Here is a 16,306-nt window from a genome sequence, read left to right as displayed (position 1 = left end):
TCACAAATTTACTTAAATATAAGCACATATATCTGGCAGTCATGCAGCCAGGTTGGAGGTGGGTCTGAAGACGTCTCAAGGTATGGGATGGAGATTTACTTCCACAGTAGATCACCTGCCTAGTGTGGATCTGCACCAGCAACACATACACAAATCAAAGAACTTCAGATGTCTACATGCAATGAGGAGCTTCTGGCCCACTATTCCTGTGAACGAAAACTAAAAGCAATTCAAATCAAACCCAACCCAACTCTTTACCAAGCAGCTTCTGTTCCAGACTCCAGGTCAGCCATATTGCCCTGGCATGTCCAACTCCGTGAAGAATTCTTCCAGTGAGTACCTTCCACCACTGAGAAAAATGGCCTTCCTAGACATTTAAAAGATGTTCTGTTCAGGCTGAAAAGAGAAATTCCTACAGCCAAGCATCTCCTGACAGCTAATTTGATAGTTCTTTATCAGGTAAACCATTAGTGAATACATTGATCCTTCCCCCACCCCCTTTCAATCTTTACAGTTCTGCCTACGCTATACCCAAGATTTCTCAGAACCAGTTGGGCAAAATTGATTTTTATTAGTTCCACTGGCCTTGTGGAAAATTATCTCATGAACTGGTTTTTATAGAAAGACTCAAAGCACAGCACAGGGTAAAAAAAAATAAGCCTATAGCAGTCAAAACTGTTGTCTGAAATGTCTTCAGACTGGAAGGCTGAATTTATTGCACAAAACAAGTACTAGCGAGGCGGAGGTGTGCAATCCTGCTCATTATCACTGGAAAGGGGAACCAAAAAGCCGAGTAAAAAATTAAATTTTAATAATGCCAGTGATATTTTCTAAATCTTTCCTGACAGAAAGATTCTCATTATTTTTATCTGTCTCCGAGTAGGTTCTTTCAGAGCCATCTCAGAAATGGCCTCAGCTATGATTGTTTTCCAAGCTTTAAAGCATCTGAAAATCCAAATATATACAGAGAGAAATATGCTTCAGATTGTTCCAGGAGGGGCCACAGCCATGCTAACATTTCAGCTAGCATATTTGCAGCCAGCATTTGTTGGGAACACCTTCAGCTTTTCTAAAGGGGCTCCTGCCCTTACGGAAACTGCTGTGAACCTCCTCCCAAAACAAAGGGGCAGTTGGCTACTGTAGAAACCAAGCGCCCCCCCAACCAGTCCCAAGTTTGAGTGACTTCTAGAAATTGCTCTGTGCTGGCTGCAAAGAGATACAGAAGAATAAATTGGAAGGCAGGACTACTTTGGTAAGTGTGCAAGCTTGCTTGTCACACGCGTGTGGTATAGACTTGTCTGAGATGTGAGGGGCAAGCACGTGGATGGGGATTCTTTGGGACTTGTTATCCCTTTAGTGTCTGCTCTCAGTGGTGTTTCTCATAGCTTGCCTAAAGACAGGCAACACAATAGACGTCTGTATATACAGAGGAAGCCAGGCCCAGGCCAGTGCCTACCCTGCGCACTCGTAAGAAATGGACCACACATTGATCCACAGGCATCTGGCAGCCCAACTTGAGGAGAGAGCTGAGTTCTGCTACAAAAAATCAACAGCCACAAGATAAAAGCAGCGCTTTCTCCTACTCAACTAGGGAGAGCAATGTCCCATGAACACCTTGTCATCGGGGACACTGTGCAGGGTAAGCAGAATCCTCAAGAGCACCCTGGAAGGAGGTGCAGTGCGTTCCGCAGGGTGGCCTCTTACTGCCCTCCACTCTTCTGTGGGCCAAGCCGTCCGAGAGCCCGGATGTGAACCCAGCCAGTGCAGCGCGAGCCCACACGTGGACGCTGGGGATTGCTGTTCCCAAAGAGACTCTAGCATCTCCCCAAGAACTGAGATAGACCCAGGTCCTCCAGCTTCTCTGCAAGCTTTCTGTCAGCTGGATTTTTGACAAGTCTGTAGCAGGAGGGAGTTTGAAGTTGTTCCCTCTGCCAGTGTTGATTAGAGACCATCTTGTCATCCAGCAGCCGGTAGGGACTCCAACTTCACCATCCATTGTAAAATTAAGGCCAGGGAGCCTGAGGGCAGTGTTCCCAAAGAATAACAGTAAGGAGTGGCTCCTTTGCTGGATGCAGGCTGATATCCCCCTTGATTTATGACTGCTTTTCCTGCTCTTCATAGTACATAAAAGACCACAGAGAGGGTGTAAAAGCCACTGTGCTCCTTCAGCTTGTTTTCTTTGGTTTTACCAAGTCAACAGACTTGGTCCTAGATGCTGCCTCTGTGTCACTTCAGAAATGGAGAAAGAACTGGTTTCCCTAGGTCAAGGCAATCCTACAAAGTTCCTTTTGCCAGTTTTCTCCAGAAGAGACCCTTTGCATTTCCATTGCAAGCCACTCTCTCTTGACATGTGGCATGGAAGATGAGTGCCCTCCTCCTTGAAAATCACCAGCCAGGCCTCCCCAGCTGCAGATCATGGGAAGCGCAGGGGATGGGGGGGCGCAGAGATTCAGTCTAGACCTGACCTCTTCTTGGGCTTCCTGTGGCCACAATTGTGAGTGTTGGTGAAGGCACACAGCTGGTGTGTAACTTCCATAGGTCTCTTGCTGGCCTTTGGTCCTGGTAGTTAGAGAGCAACTAGAGGCTAAGTTGGATGCTTTCAGTGCTGACCTGGTTCTTGATGCCCATACGGAGGCTGAGCCTTGGGTTTCCCAGAGCCAGAGGACCAGAAGGGCTGAGATGCCAACTTCGCATAGGGGAAGGAAAGTCTCCTTCACAACCTCCTTGCCTTCGTTTCATTGGTTCTCAGGCACCGAGGTCACAAAGAGGCTCAGAGGCCAGGTCTGCCTTGCAGATGAGCTCTGTGTGGCCACCCAGCTTGGGAAAGCTGACTCACTTGCCAGTGTTTCAAACATGGGGGATTTTGCAGAAGGAAAACTATTTCTGGCTTCTCTTGTCATGTCAGAAAGTTGGGCTCTGAGCCCACTCTGAGTCCCCTGTTTAGAAACTGGCCAGGCACCTTAATTCTCCTGGTCCAGCCCTAGGGCCAAAGCTTCCCTGATCCTCCCAGGACTTCCTTCCTCAGACACCGGAGCAAGAGAATGTCCCTTCCTGGGCCAGCAGATAGCAGAGTACACCTGTACTCACCTGGGCCTGGCTGCCTGATCCGTATGCTGCCCCGCCCTCCTGCCACCCCAAAACTATGAGTCACCATCTTGCTCACCTGTATGCAAGCAGCCTTGAGGCACCCTTAACTGGGCATTCACTTGTTTAGAGCAGGTTGATGCTGCTTTGGGGTGTTGAAATCAGGTGAAGATTGTGAGGGAGATATCACAAGTATGCAGTTTCAAGGGCTGTCATGGGAGACAGAAGCAAGAATCACAGTGCTGCGATCATAGTGAGTACGGGTCTAATGAGTAGTTAACTAGGGCCACACACCTATCTAAACCTTTACATCAACTTGTAACTTTTTTTGTTTGTTTTTCGAGGTAGGGTCTCATTTTAGCTCAGGCTGACCTGGAACTCTCTATATAGTCTCATGGTGGCCTCCAACTCACGGTGATCCTCCTACCTCTGCCTCCTGAGTGCTGGGATTAAAGGTGTGCATCACCATGCCCGGCTCAACTTGTTTCTCTTAATATAATTCATTAGCAGAATGCTGTAATTATTTGCCCCACTAATCAATAAGATAACCCAATCGTGGGCTCTTGGGAACATCAGGTTCTTTGAATTGATATTTTTATGAAGGATTGTCCACTCTTTATTTTGCACAGTGAAAAAAGAATAATTTTTAATGACAGAGTCCATTTTCAATTTCCAATAAGGCCATTGAGGAAGACAGTGAAATAAAATCAAGAAACTTTCACGCTGAAGCAGTGAAAGGACCTAACCACAGAAAAGTCATGAAATGACTCACCCCAGGTTGTCTGGCCAGTGCATGACAGTCCCTGGGCTTGAATCAAGGTGGTAAGGCTCCCAAGGTGAAGGTGCTAATCACCCTTCACCGAATATAGTCTGTGGCTTCTCTGTGGCTGAGAGAATGGGGAATCTAAAGCCAGGAGGACCTGGAATCAGTAGCTCATGAGGACAGGAAGGTGCTTCTCCATGAAGGGTTAAGAGCCAGGGTAATTGGGGCGCCCTTGGGCAGATCCTCACAGAGCACCGAGCAGGAGCTGCAAGCGGAGAAGCATTTCGACTGAGGCAGAGAGGCACTGATCATGGCCCAGGCGCTAGTAACAGTCTGCTGAGGCTGATGGCTTTGCCAGGGCCACCCCGAGAGTGGGTGTCGCCTCCTCCCTGGGTGGGCCTGAACCATCAAATCTGGGTCCTAATAAATGAGGATCACTAAGAAGATGCAATGGCATCACATATGCAGTCAACACCCCAAAACAGAAAAATATGTTTTCTTGTTAAGAATGTCTGGAAGCGATATTGCTCCCACAACTCAAGCTGATGATCCAAGGAGAGATTCCATTGCATTAGACCTTCCATCTTTTCCCAAGATCACACAGAGTCCAGCATGCTCCCCCCGCGGTTTCTTCTCAGTCTAGCTCTCTAGCCCAGCAAGCACACCTGCTCGCCTACACAAGTTTGCAGCAGTGATAAGAGGCTGTATGCTACAAGACCAATGCCAGGCTCTGGTGGGGCGACACCAGCGCATGAGGAAGGCTGATGAAGCTATGCAACGGAAGGTACCTTAATTCACTGTCACATTAAGGCTTTTGTGAATTAACATATTGTACTGCAGGCTGAGCATCCACAATCCAAAAATCCTAAATCCTAATCTCAAACTTGAGGGTCAGTGTTCAAAATGTTCCCAATTTCAGAACATGTGGGATTTTAAAATTAGAGAAGCTCGAGCTGAGGAGATGGCTCAGCAGATAAAGCCCTTGTTGTGTAAGCATGAGTACCTGAGTTCAGATCCCCAGGCCCATGTAAATGCCAGAAGCTGTGGCAGATGTCTGTAATCCCAGGGTGCCAACAGTAATGAAGTAGGCAGAGATGAGAGAACCTCCCAGAAGCTTGCAGGCCAGCTAGCCCAGCGAATGCAGCAGTGAACAACAACCAGAGACCCTGCCTCAAACAAAGTGGAAGGTGAGGGCTGACCCTGAAGTTGTCCCCTGACCTCCACATGTGTGCTGTGGCACACACATATGAACATGCACACACACACACACACCACAAAAGTTAGAGGTGCTCAACCGGTAAAAGCTATGCAAATATTTTAAATTGGAAGCATTCTGGTACCAAGCATTTCATGTAAAGGATACTCAGCCTGTACCAACAGAAGTGAGCTTGTGTACCCAAGAACCTAGAGATAAAGACCCCAAGGGCTCATCCTTTAAAGAACTAAAGGGGGCTGGAGAGATGGCTTAGCAGTTAAGGTGCTTGCCTGTGAAGCCTAAGGACCCGTGTTCAACTCCCCAGATCCCATGTAAGCCAGACACACAAGGTGGCACATGCATCTGAAGTTTGAGTGCAGTGACTAGAGGCCCTGGCATGTCAATTCTCTCTCTCTCTTTCTCATTTTAAAAAAAAAAAAGAAAACTGAAGGGAATTCTGATCCAGTTCCCGACTGCTGATCTCTATGCCCTGCAGTGGGAAGATAAGGCTGGTGAGGTAAGGTTAGGGCTGACGTGCTTCTGCAAAGAGCCAGGACAATGAACCCTGGCTCATAGGGTTGTGGTGAAGGACCAGCAAAGCTCAGGGCATGAAATGTGGTACCGGGAGCCACAGGTGGTCTCGCTGCTGCCCTTGCCACGGCGCTCATAGCGGCTGATGTGTTCCTGCCTTTGCACTGTGCTAGAGAGTGCGGCCCGTGAGGTTCTCCGGCTTCAGGGTGCACAAACTCGAAGTTCTTAACACTACGACATTCTTCCCCATAGGGGACTGGTGCCACATTGTTCACTGCTTAATTTTCAAGGGGAGGGTTCATTTCTGATGTGTGAGTGAAAACACTGGAGGAGGGAAAAGCCTGCCATCCGCTGTCCCCACTACTCCATCAAATAAAGGCCACATCACCACTACAACAGCAGGAGAAACCGGACCTCGGAGATGAGGGCGTCTTACAACTGAGAAGTCTCAGTTTCATGAAAGAGCCATCTTCTGAATTCCTGTGCTTCTCTCTCTCCGCCTCAGGCAGGAGGTTGCAGACCACTGTCTTCCTGCGCCACTCTTCATGTTCTATACAGGGCAAGACTGAGTTGGGCTCAGTAAAAACGGAGGGTCACTTGGGCTGGAGAGATGGCTTAGCGGTTAAGCGCTTGCCTGCGAAGCCTAAGGACTCCGGCTCGAGGCTCGGTTCCCCAGGTCCTGTCTGGAGTTCGTTTGCAGAGGCTGGAAGCCCTGGCGCGCCCATTCTCTCTCTCTCCCTCTATCTGTCTTTCTCTCTGTGTCTGTTGCTCTCAAATAAATAAATAATGAACAAAAAATATTTTAAAAAAAAAAAGTGAGGGTCACCGATGAGCTTCAAGTTGCCATCATGCACATCATACTGCCACCATAGGCATCATGCGCACACACTGAGCGTCGCTGGCCCTCGGATGAGAATGAGCATCACAGTGAAGCACCGGTGGACCTGCGGCCTGGGGACCTGGGCGTGCCCTGGACAGTGGACCTGGAGCACATCCTGCAGCTCTCAGGCCTCAGTGTCCTTGACTGACACGAAGATTCTTTTCCACTTCTAGAATCCTGCAGGCCTGCCAGGGATTACATACACCTTGCATTTCTAGAGCATCATGATTTAATTCTCTTCAAGTTCTTTCCAAGTCCTTTGATGGACACAGGCTGCCTTGATCCTATCTGAAAGTGGAAGCCAGCAAAGCCGCACTCCAGACCCCCTGCCGTCTCGGACTCCATACTTAAGAATGGCCGTGGCCGTGGCGCCCGGGCTGCAATCTGATGTACACATTTGGCAAAGCAGAGCGCAATGTAGCTACACATCCGTGATCAAAACCCCTTGGACTTATCAGGGCGTCTGACAGGTACTTGTTGGCTGCCTTCCCAGGCTGGGGAGGGATCCCAAAGCTAGCCAATGCAATGGCCTCCTTTTGCTTTTGATGTTGATGCTCCCACCTTGGAGACAAGGATCGGCCCTGCTGGGGGGACTGTCAACGTGAGGCCCAGCCAGACAGCAGCCTGTGGGAACTGCAGCTTGCAGTCTGAGGAAAGCAACAGCTCCCTGGCCTGCCTCCGCTTCCCCATCAGCCCCTGGAAGATTCCCAGGCAACTTTGGGGCCTCTGACGATCGGCACCTCTTGCCTTCCTGTAAAGGAGTAAAGGACTGTCAGCATGTTTCAGAACCTTTGAAGAGCTCACCCTCTCCCCCGGGGGAGTCTGGTGAGTTGGTGGGATATTGTTTGGAGAAAAACTGAAACTCAAGTGTCATGAGGTGACTTGCTCCGGGTCGCACCAGGCCAGCCCAGTGTTGTGGGCACACAACAAGCTACCCTGGCCTTGGCATTACTCTAATTACCGCCTGTGTTGTCAGCCTCCCGTCGCTGATTGCTCACTGTGACACCACAAACTCCCGGAGGGCCAGGGACTCTGCTTTCCTTTCTTCTTCAGAAGGACCTGGCCACACTGTCCCCACCCATCAGTGCCGCTTGCGCTGTGCGCAGGGAGCCCGAGTCCCGGCTGAGGAGGTTCTGCCTAGTAACTCCGCGCTTTGAGGCTAGGAGAGGCTACACCGAAGCCGCAGGCCACATCCAGCCCCATGCCTGTTCCTCTGTGCCCACAGCCGAGAAGATCTTGACAGTTTTATATGCTTGGAAAAAATTCAAAAAAAGGTGTTTTGTTTTTTTTTTTTTTGGTATGTGAAATTTAAATTCTCATGTCTATGAAATTTTGTTGATACACAGTCATGTTCATTTACATATTGTCAAGGCTACTCTTCAGCAAGAGCAAACCTGAGTAATTTCATAGACTGTGTGATCCCCGTAGCTACTTTTAGGGATTGAATTGTGTCTCTCTCCCCTCTCATCTCTACCCCTCAATTCCCATACGGAAGTCTTTTTAACATCTAGTTTTCAGAATGTGACTATTTGCAAAGCTCTCTTCTGATGACATTTGTTCACATGTGGTCTTACTGGAATAAGATTGGCTCCTAATCCAGTATAACTGGTGTCTTTTATTAAAAAAAAAAAAAAGAATTTGACAGACACACAGAGAACAGAGAATACCATGTAAAGGGAAGATGGCCTGGGGGATGCAGCTACGAAGCAAGGAGCCCCCCAAATTCCTGAGAAGCCACCAGAAGTGAAGTGAAGGGCTGGAGACAGATTCTCCCTCACAGCCCTGGGCACACCTGCCAGCACCATGACCCTGCAGTTTCAGCCTCCAGAACCGCGAGACCACACATCCCTATTGCTTAAGCCTCCCAGTCTATGGGGTTTTCTTGTAGTAGCTCCAGCTGTAATTAAGTATCAAATCCACATAGTTACTATCTGGCCCTTTACAGAATAAGCTTTCTGGTCCCCATTAAGCTAAGCAGAAATCTGGAAATGAGGTCCTCACTTGGCATCTAACCGAGGTGTGTCAGGGTTCATGTACTGGCTTCTGGGTTCCTTGCTGGAGGGTTTGTAAAGACTCTTGCCTATCAAAACTTATCCCTCCTGTGTTCCTCCTCAGGTTCCAGGTTCCAGGTAAAGAGTAGTGATACATTGTGATCAGCGGGGACGCCTGGGTAAATGCCCATCTGTGGACTCCAAGTGGAGTCAGTGGGTGCAAGACCCAGTCCAGAGCCCACCAGGCCTTGCACAATCTTTGGTCAATGAATGTCGAGGCGGTAGGCCACTGTTGACATCCTCTATGGAAGGTGAACCTGCTGCTATTTAATGAAGCCCTTAGATCGCGTCGAGTTGCTCAGGCAGGCTTTCAGTCTCAAGTGATTCTCCTGCCTCGGCCTCCCAGGTAGCTGAGCCTATTGATGCATGCACCATCACACCTTGCACAAGCATTTTTTTTTTTTTTAGTATGTCAAGCTCTGTGTTAATCACTGGGTGCAGCTGGAAGAAGGTTCTGTTCTTCAGTGAGAAGAGTTATGATCTGGTGGATACAGAAGGATCTAGCTTTTGGAAACCAAAAGGCAAAAACTAGTCTTCAGGGAAAAGAAGTTATGAGCCTTCATCAGACCATGGCTTCTGGGATAGCTAACCCCGAGCCTCACTTGCCTTGGGATCCACCTCCTCTTCCCTGAGGAGGAGCTGCAGTGTAACATGGTGGAGTTTATGTTCTGCTGCTGTAATCAACAACCCCCAATACTCATGGCCTTAGTGCAAATCCCCCATGGATCCAAGAGACAGACAGCAGTCCTCCCCCTGGTGCCCTAGGAATGCAGGCAAAGCGAGTCATGTCTATCACGTAATCGCACTCTCGGGAGCACGCGGCCCTACATCAGAACAGCAAAGCAAGAGCCCCTGGAGGGTGAGGAGATGGTACGAGCACTTGCTGTGTAAGCGTGGCACTGGAGTTGAGATCCCAGAACCCACATGAAGCTGGACTCAAGTGGCACCCACGTCTGTAATCACAATGTTTCTAGGCAATGTGAGGCAGAGTCAAGAGCATCCCAAAGCTCACAGGTATTTGCAGGGGCAGACAGAACAGACCCCATATCAAACAAGGTGGGAACCCAGGAGACACCCACAGTTGTCCTCTGACTTCCATGTGCACACGCCCTTAGACACACACACACACACACACACACACACACACACATGAGCCCCACTGGAGCTGAACCCCTATAAGTCATCCGCCTACACTTGCAAGTTATACCCTGTACTTCTGCCCACGTTTCATTGGCCAAAGCAAATCCATTAGCCACACCCAACATTGAGGGTCAGGTCAGGGAAACCTGTGTTGGAAGTAAGGGAGAACCAGGCATATATGTGGACCGAGGGAGGTACCTGCTGCCCTGGCATCCCCATGCCCCTCAAACCAGAGCAGAGAAAGAGCCGGGCCCGACCCGACTACTTTCACGTGAACCAGCTTTCTATGATTGCAGCTGCCCCTAGCAGGAGTTTGTTTCCAGAAGGGGAGGAGACTGGCAATGGAAAGATTAACCGCTCCCTGGGTTCCACGTGGGGATCAGTATTTTCAATAGTACTTTGTGAGTTCAGCCTCGGAGTAAATGGTTAATTCATCTTATATCAACAGCACTGTGATTCATAATGTAAACTTGAAGAATTTTTGATGTTTCGGGCCTGCATTCCTTTTAATTTGGCTCTGCATTCTTTTAAAGCCGCAGTTCGCTCACTTAATAGAATGCACCATGCAAATGCACAAGTTTTTGCCTGGAGGCAATTTAGCCTGGCTGATTCAATGGATGTCTTCTTTCAAGTGTATATTCTTTCTTAAATTATTTACTGGGTAAACACACTTTGCATTTTCAAAAGGGAGATTAAGACTACTCGCTGTAGACCTAGTTGAACATCAAGGCCCCTTGCCCAGAGTGAGGAGCAGGTTACATTGGACTGTCCCCAAAGTTCCTTCTCCAGCTTGCTAGCTGCAGCCCCCGGCCTGGATGGCTTTTCAGATTCTCTGAACCCTGCGTTCCTTTCTGCTTTGCCCAAAGCATTACAGACCAGGGTCGGCAGCAAGGGGCTATGGCTGTTCTAGAAGCTTCCTCACAGCTGGGGCCTGCTGCTGCCAGCCTTTGTTTCCCACTCCCAGTCAGACTCAGTCCTGCCTACTCAGATGCCCTCATGACTCCTTTTCTGGGTCCAAAAAAGTCACATTTATCTGACTGCTTTGAGGTCCAAAGTAGAGCTGACAACCTAGCCAGTCTTTTCCAGCTCCTCTGTCCCTTAACTTTCCTCGTCCCCAATGCCCAGCAGCCCTTCATATGGGAAGCAGTGTTCACACGGGGCCCCAGTGGCTGGTCCTTTCAGCTGTAGGTAGAAGGCCCAGGACTCCCCGGAGAAGGCGCCCTGTTGTATAATAGCTCCATCTTTGGGGATCTGGTTTCAACTTTTACCTTCAGCCTCAGCACACTCCGTGACATTTTCTTGCCAGTTGAATTTGCCCAGATTTCATCTCCATTTCCCTTAAATGGAAAGATTACAGTTGAGGGCGGGAAGGAAGAATTTGTTCTCTGTTATGTTCTACTGAGCCATGTCCAGAGCTTTAGAGGGAAATTTTGCGTGGTCCCTACAGGTAGGTGCACGGCAGTGGCGGAGGGAAGCCCATCAGCATGGCGCACACGGAACAGGATGGTAAAAGCCCTGTTAGAAAGAGCTAAAGATCTGGGGATTCCTGTGTCTGTATGTTTCTAACCATACCCTGGATTAAGCAAGTAACACCCATAATTAATCTTTCATGCGTGACCATCATGGACGCCTTAGGGCCCTCAACCCACAGATAAAATGGTTGTCACCCAGGCTGTACAAGTGGCGCACAACTGCAGATTAGCGAAGGCAGGATTTAAAGAGTTTTCATGCTTTTAATCTGTTTCACTGCTGAGTTTCAATTTTGCTGATTTCCTTTGCAAATCTGATGTGAGTGACTGCAATAGAGAGTTGGATGGGACTTTGGGACATGAGAGGTGTGGGGACTGAAGATGCCTGTCCCTTCCAGAGAAAAGGGGGAAAAAATCAAATTCACGTTTAAATAGAGCCACCAAGTAGCACCGATCCATGTTCCTAGTTAGCCTCACTTTACTAAGCCGTGAGTCCTGTTTTTATTGACTTATTGGGGGGGGGGAGTACAGAGACTCTTCCTGCCTCCCGGGTAAATATGCCCTGTTAAGTTTGAATTGGCTGTCATCAGAGGAGAATTAATATCGGGCACAGACTTTCTAGTGGAAAGGGAAGAAACAAACGAGATAGATCGTCACCAGGCCTCGCGTGATAAATGAGCACCGACCGCACCATTCATCTCCTGCGGGGACCGTGGACGCGGCCGCTAGAGCGGCTTTACGGAAGACGTGTCCGCAAATGTGATCAGTTTGTAACCTGTCAGGAGGAGAGCGAGCTGGTCCTGTTAGGGGTCACATGGGAGTGGGCCACTCTGATGTGACAGTTTCTATCCATCCAGGAGGATGGAAGGGTGAGTGGGAGGATTCCACCAAAACACAACCTGATGACATCTTTCTTCCAAGAAACAGTCAGAGGCTTAGAAAAGGCTACAGAAGCTTTCTTTGTAAAGCTACAAAGCAGGAGTAGGAAGGTCCCTGTTCACGCAGAGGCCTGGCTCAGTCCCACCCAAAGGAAGACCCTGTCCAGGGCGCCATGCCCTCAGCAGGACCGCTGAGTCTGCAGGACAGTGGAATGGGCTTGCTGTGGGCTCCAAGCTGGGTGGGTAGCCGGCTAGACGGCCTGCTGCTCTGGGTTTCTATTTCTGTGAGCTCTGAGAGCAGCGAGCGTGGGCGAGGCTGTTTGACCTGGGCTCCCTTTGAAAGGCTCAACAAAGCATTCTGATGCGCGACCTCTTTTCTCCCAGTGAGGTAACAAATTATGAAACGGCTTCAACGGAAGCTAGTGCTCTGCAGGCATCAGGAGCGCATGTCTCCTCTGCTTCTCCTTCTGAGGTCAGCATCCATCACGGGGGCCCCACTGCAGGGCAGAGAGGCCTTGGGGGTGAGGGGCCCACCCACCACCGCACCCCAGGCACCTGGGTGATTTCTCTCATTTCTGTCCTTTTGCACTAAGCAGCCAATGGAACTGTTTTCTCCTGGCGTGACAAAGCGTGAGCCATGCTGACAGGTGACGGCTTCACAGCCTAAGATGCAAGTTTGACACTTGCTTCTTAATCCTTTCCTTTCCTTGCTAAGTCTCTCTTTTTCTTTTCCCCAGGTATTTTTGTACAGGTAAGTTCCTTACTGACATACGTTTCCTTGGAATCTTTTCCTTTTATAGGAATCACTGGAAAAAAAAATGATGCTTGCCTAACATTATAAATTAAAAAAAAAAAAAGTGAAGCTCACATGGGCCCTTTATCACTTAAAGAGCCTGTGAAGCCAGGGATTCCCTTGGCTTTGCAGTAAGTGCTCTGACTAGTATGTGACAAACACTAGAGTGTTCCTAGAACCAAAACTGCAAGTGCAAGCAGACACACACACACACACACACACACACACACACACAGGCCGTGGTTTCATTAACCAACTGGAACACTGTTTGTATGAACGCCATCCATTTGTCTCTATGTTTCTCTTCTCTCTCCCCCAGAATCATCCAGAATCGCATCCTGCTCGTCATCCTGGGGATCATCGTGGTCATCACCATCCTGACAGCCATCACCGTTTTTGTCAGAAGACACTGATGTATCTGTTCTCCCCTGATAAACAGCACCCGTGGCTTGTTCCGAGTAATTAAGACAAAATGGTCACATGAATCATTCTTTTGCGCTGACAGGCCCTGGGTGACCCTCTCTCTCCCTCTCCACTGTTCAGCTGGAGTGCAAAAGAGTGTAAAACTATTTTCTATTCCTGCTGCATGTGGGTTGGTTTCCTTTTCTAGATTGGTCTTTGCCCAGATTTTTTTTTTTTTTTTTTTGGTATAGGTAAAAGTGAATGTTTATTTGACTTTTGGTAATTTCATCTACTGCCCAAAATAGCCTTGGTGACGTTCTTCCTTGCCCTGTGGACAGGTCTAGCTAGGACCATGGTTTGGAAGCAGGCAGTCATGGGGGCTTCTGTCTGTCACACACCTCTCGTCACCAAAAACTCCTTCTGTGAAGTCCACATAAAAATGCAAGGAAAATCAGTGTCCAGAGCCAGTGACCAGCTGCAGATGGCCAGCCCTGCCCCGTCCTGGGCATAATGAATGTAGTCATCCTGCCTGAGTGCTTTTATTGCAAAGGAGGGTATTTAATGTCACTTGTACAGGAAATTGACTTAGCACTTTCCCTGTTTTTCTATTGCATAATTTTTTAACCCAAGAATATTTTTGCTGCAGCTGCCCAGTATCTACGTTTTACAGCTTGGGTTACTGGCTACAAGAAATATTTCCTTGCCTCCCCCAAATGCCACACTCCTCAGAATTTTCTGGCAACGTGAGCACTGGCACAGTATTTGATTGTGGCCTAGTCTTCACTAACCTGCGAAAGCATTTCTGTATCCTTTTGGATTTAATGTTTGTTCTGCCAACAGCTGCCATCTCATACATGCAGAAGGTCTGACCAGGCTCTCTCCACACCCATCCAGTATGTAAAGAGGCCATGAACATTTCAGTACATGCAAGAACATGCATCCATCCGTGTGAAATTTCCGACGTGATAACAAAAGTGAGACAGTCTTATATAGAATGATTCACTAGAAATAAACTTTATGGAAAGTGTTCACTACGCTTCTTTGAAAGAATGAGGGATGGTAGAATGTCACAAAAGGATGACTTAGGTTGTTTACTAACAAATGTTCAGCAAAGCCTTCCTGGATTCTCTATGTATTCAAACCTCTAATGTGCTTTGTGATTTTCTTTTCTGTCTGAGGTAACCAGGAATTGTGTTCAAAATGAGTTCATTTGTGATTGTGCTTAAAAGTTGTCCGAGCTGAGGTCATTGTTGCCCTCCCCACTCATAAAACAAAATGTGTTTTTCTTAAGACTTCATAGGCACTTATGGGTCCATACTAGCTTTTGAGTATAATTGGAAGCTTTGAATTCTTGCAAAGCAAAACTGTTCTCTTCATTAAAAAATGCTAACCACCTGTGCTCATGGATCAAGATCACGCCACACTGGATCTCCCCCCCACACACACACACACTCAAAGAGAACCATTGTGGAATAGAGAGGAAATGCAGAATATAAAACCCACTAGAAAAATTGTATTTACCAAAAGAAATAGGCCAGGGCCTGTATGTGTATGTGAGCAGATAACCCACTCATTACCGCGTAAATAAAGGTACAGTCTCTATGGCGCAAGTTTTGTGAGTTCTCAGTACAGGCTGGCAGAAAGTGGAACGAGAAGCTATGCTAATTTTCCTGTTAGCTTAAGGGACCCATCCCAGCAAGAACCTTTGCTTCTGGTCTGAATTTTGGACATACTAATCGTGAAAGATACCATTAAAAAGCAAGGAAACAAGCAACCCTTTTTTCTTCCTGAAACACTAAGGCTGGTGAAGTAGACCAACCCCCTTGGTGGCTTCCGTGGAAATTGTTTATCTATCCAGCAGCCCCTTCCCAGCGTCATCCAGCAAGCAAGGTTGAGCAGATCATTGACATGAGGAGATTGCTCGAGGTTTCCTTAAACCCCCATGCTCACGCACCGAAGCAGATACAGTGGGAAGGGAACAAATTCATAGTTCACCGCCCAATGGCGCTGCTGACAACTTCTACATCTTTATCAACCACCGCTGCGATTCCGTCCCCGTTCAACCTTGCAAGTGTGACCAACGTGAACCCTTGTCTTAATAGCTCCATGACGCCCCTTCAAGGGCAGCCACCTCTTAAACCAGACCAGGGGATATGTTTGGGGGAAATTGGTGCGAAGACCCTAAGCTCTCTCCTAGCTCCCTGGGGGCCATGAGAGCGGCTCACAGGATGCCCAGGGAAGCTAAGTCCCCTCCCTGCTCCCCTGCCCTGCCAGGGAAGGAAATGGGCACACATCGGACGTGGGTGCCAATGAGTAGAAGGTTCTAAGTGCTTCAGTTGCTGAGCATTCCTGAAGTTGGGCGCCTTTGTCAAAAACAGTACGTTGGGAAGAGGGTGGGGGGAGAAGATGAAGATGAAGAGATGGAGGAGGAAGAAGAGCAGGAAGCCCTCTCCATATAAAATTCATGTAGACTAAACAGTCTCCCTGACAGAATAACTAAAACGGACGCTACCCTGCTCCAGAATCAAAAGCAATTTAATTAAAGTCTCTTAAGCCGTAAAGAGTTGTAAACGTTCAGTGTTGAAGGCGAGGGCCTGCGAAGGCAGTGGGCTTGACGTCAGCTGCGGGGCCTGGGCTGGGAGGCCATTTGCTATTCTGTTTCAGGCAGGCTGGATTGTCTTATTTTGGAACCAGCTTGGTGGGGGGTTTGCTTTGCTACTGCTTCTGAGCCCTGAGCTTCAAAGGCTGAAATTAATGGTGAACAAAATTGTGCGGCTCTGGCCGTCCCATGCGGGGCAAGCCCATTGAGGGTTATCATTAAGTAAAGAAATAAAGAGGGGGAAAAAAGCCTGCCTGTTCCAAAAACCTCATCAGATAATGACCTCAGTGATTGGGTTTTCATTACCAAACAGCATCTAGAGATTATCAACCCATAGAAGAAGGGAGGGGGAGAAAGAAAGGAAAAGCCACTCTCTTTCTCTCCCACTCTTTCTCCTTTTTTTTTTTTTTCTTGCACATCTTTTCTTTAAAACTGTCAGATCATTTCAGTATTTCAAATCCGAGGAAAACAGCCTGCCTGCTGCCGTATTTGAAGTTGTAATGGTGTCAAAAAGTCACGAC

The 16,306-nt window shown here is 48.3% G+C and overlaps 1 protein-coding gene across 4 annotated transcripts in view; it reads left to right on the top strand.

Moving 5' to 3' along the window:
- Positions 1-14,792, top strand: part of Vti1a (vesicle transport through interaction with t-SNAREs 1A) — a 388,408-nt gene extending 373,616 nt beyond the window's left edge. For all 4 annotated transcript variants that reach the window (XM_045135289.1, XM_045135286.1, XM_004659337.2 and 1 more), the window contains one exon: positions 13,104-14,792. Coding sequence is in view for 2 of the 4 variants with exons in the window: in XM_004659337.2 (XP_004659394.1) it covers positions 13,104-13,197 (94 nt within the window). In the remaining 2 variants the exon portion in view is untranslated. The remainder of the gene's footprint in view (positions 1-13,103) is intronic.
- Positions 14,793-16,306: the final 1,514 nt, after the last annotated feature.

The sequence above is a fragment of the Jaculus jaculus genome, chromosome 1 (assembly GCF_020740685.1).
Source record: "Jaculus jaculus isolate mJacJac1 chromosome 1, mJacJac1.mat.Y.cur, whole genome shotgun sequence".
NCBI classification, from domain to species: domain Eukaryota; kingdom Metazoa; phylum Chordata; class Mammalia; order Rodentia; family Dipodidae; genus Jaculus; species Jaculus jaculus.
Note: the sequence above shows the minus strand (reverse complement) of the source record. Positions and strands in the feature narration are given on the sequence as shown.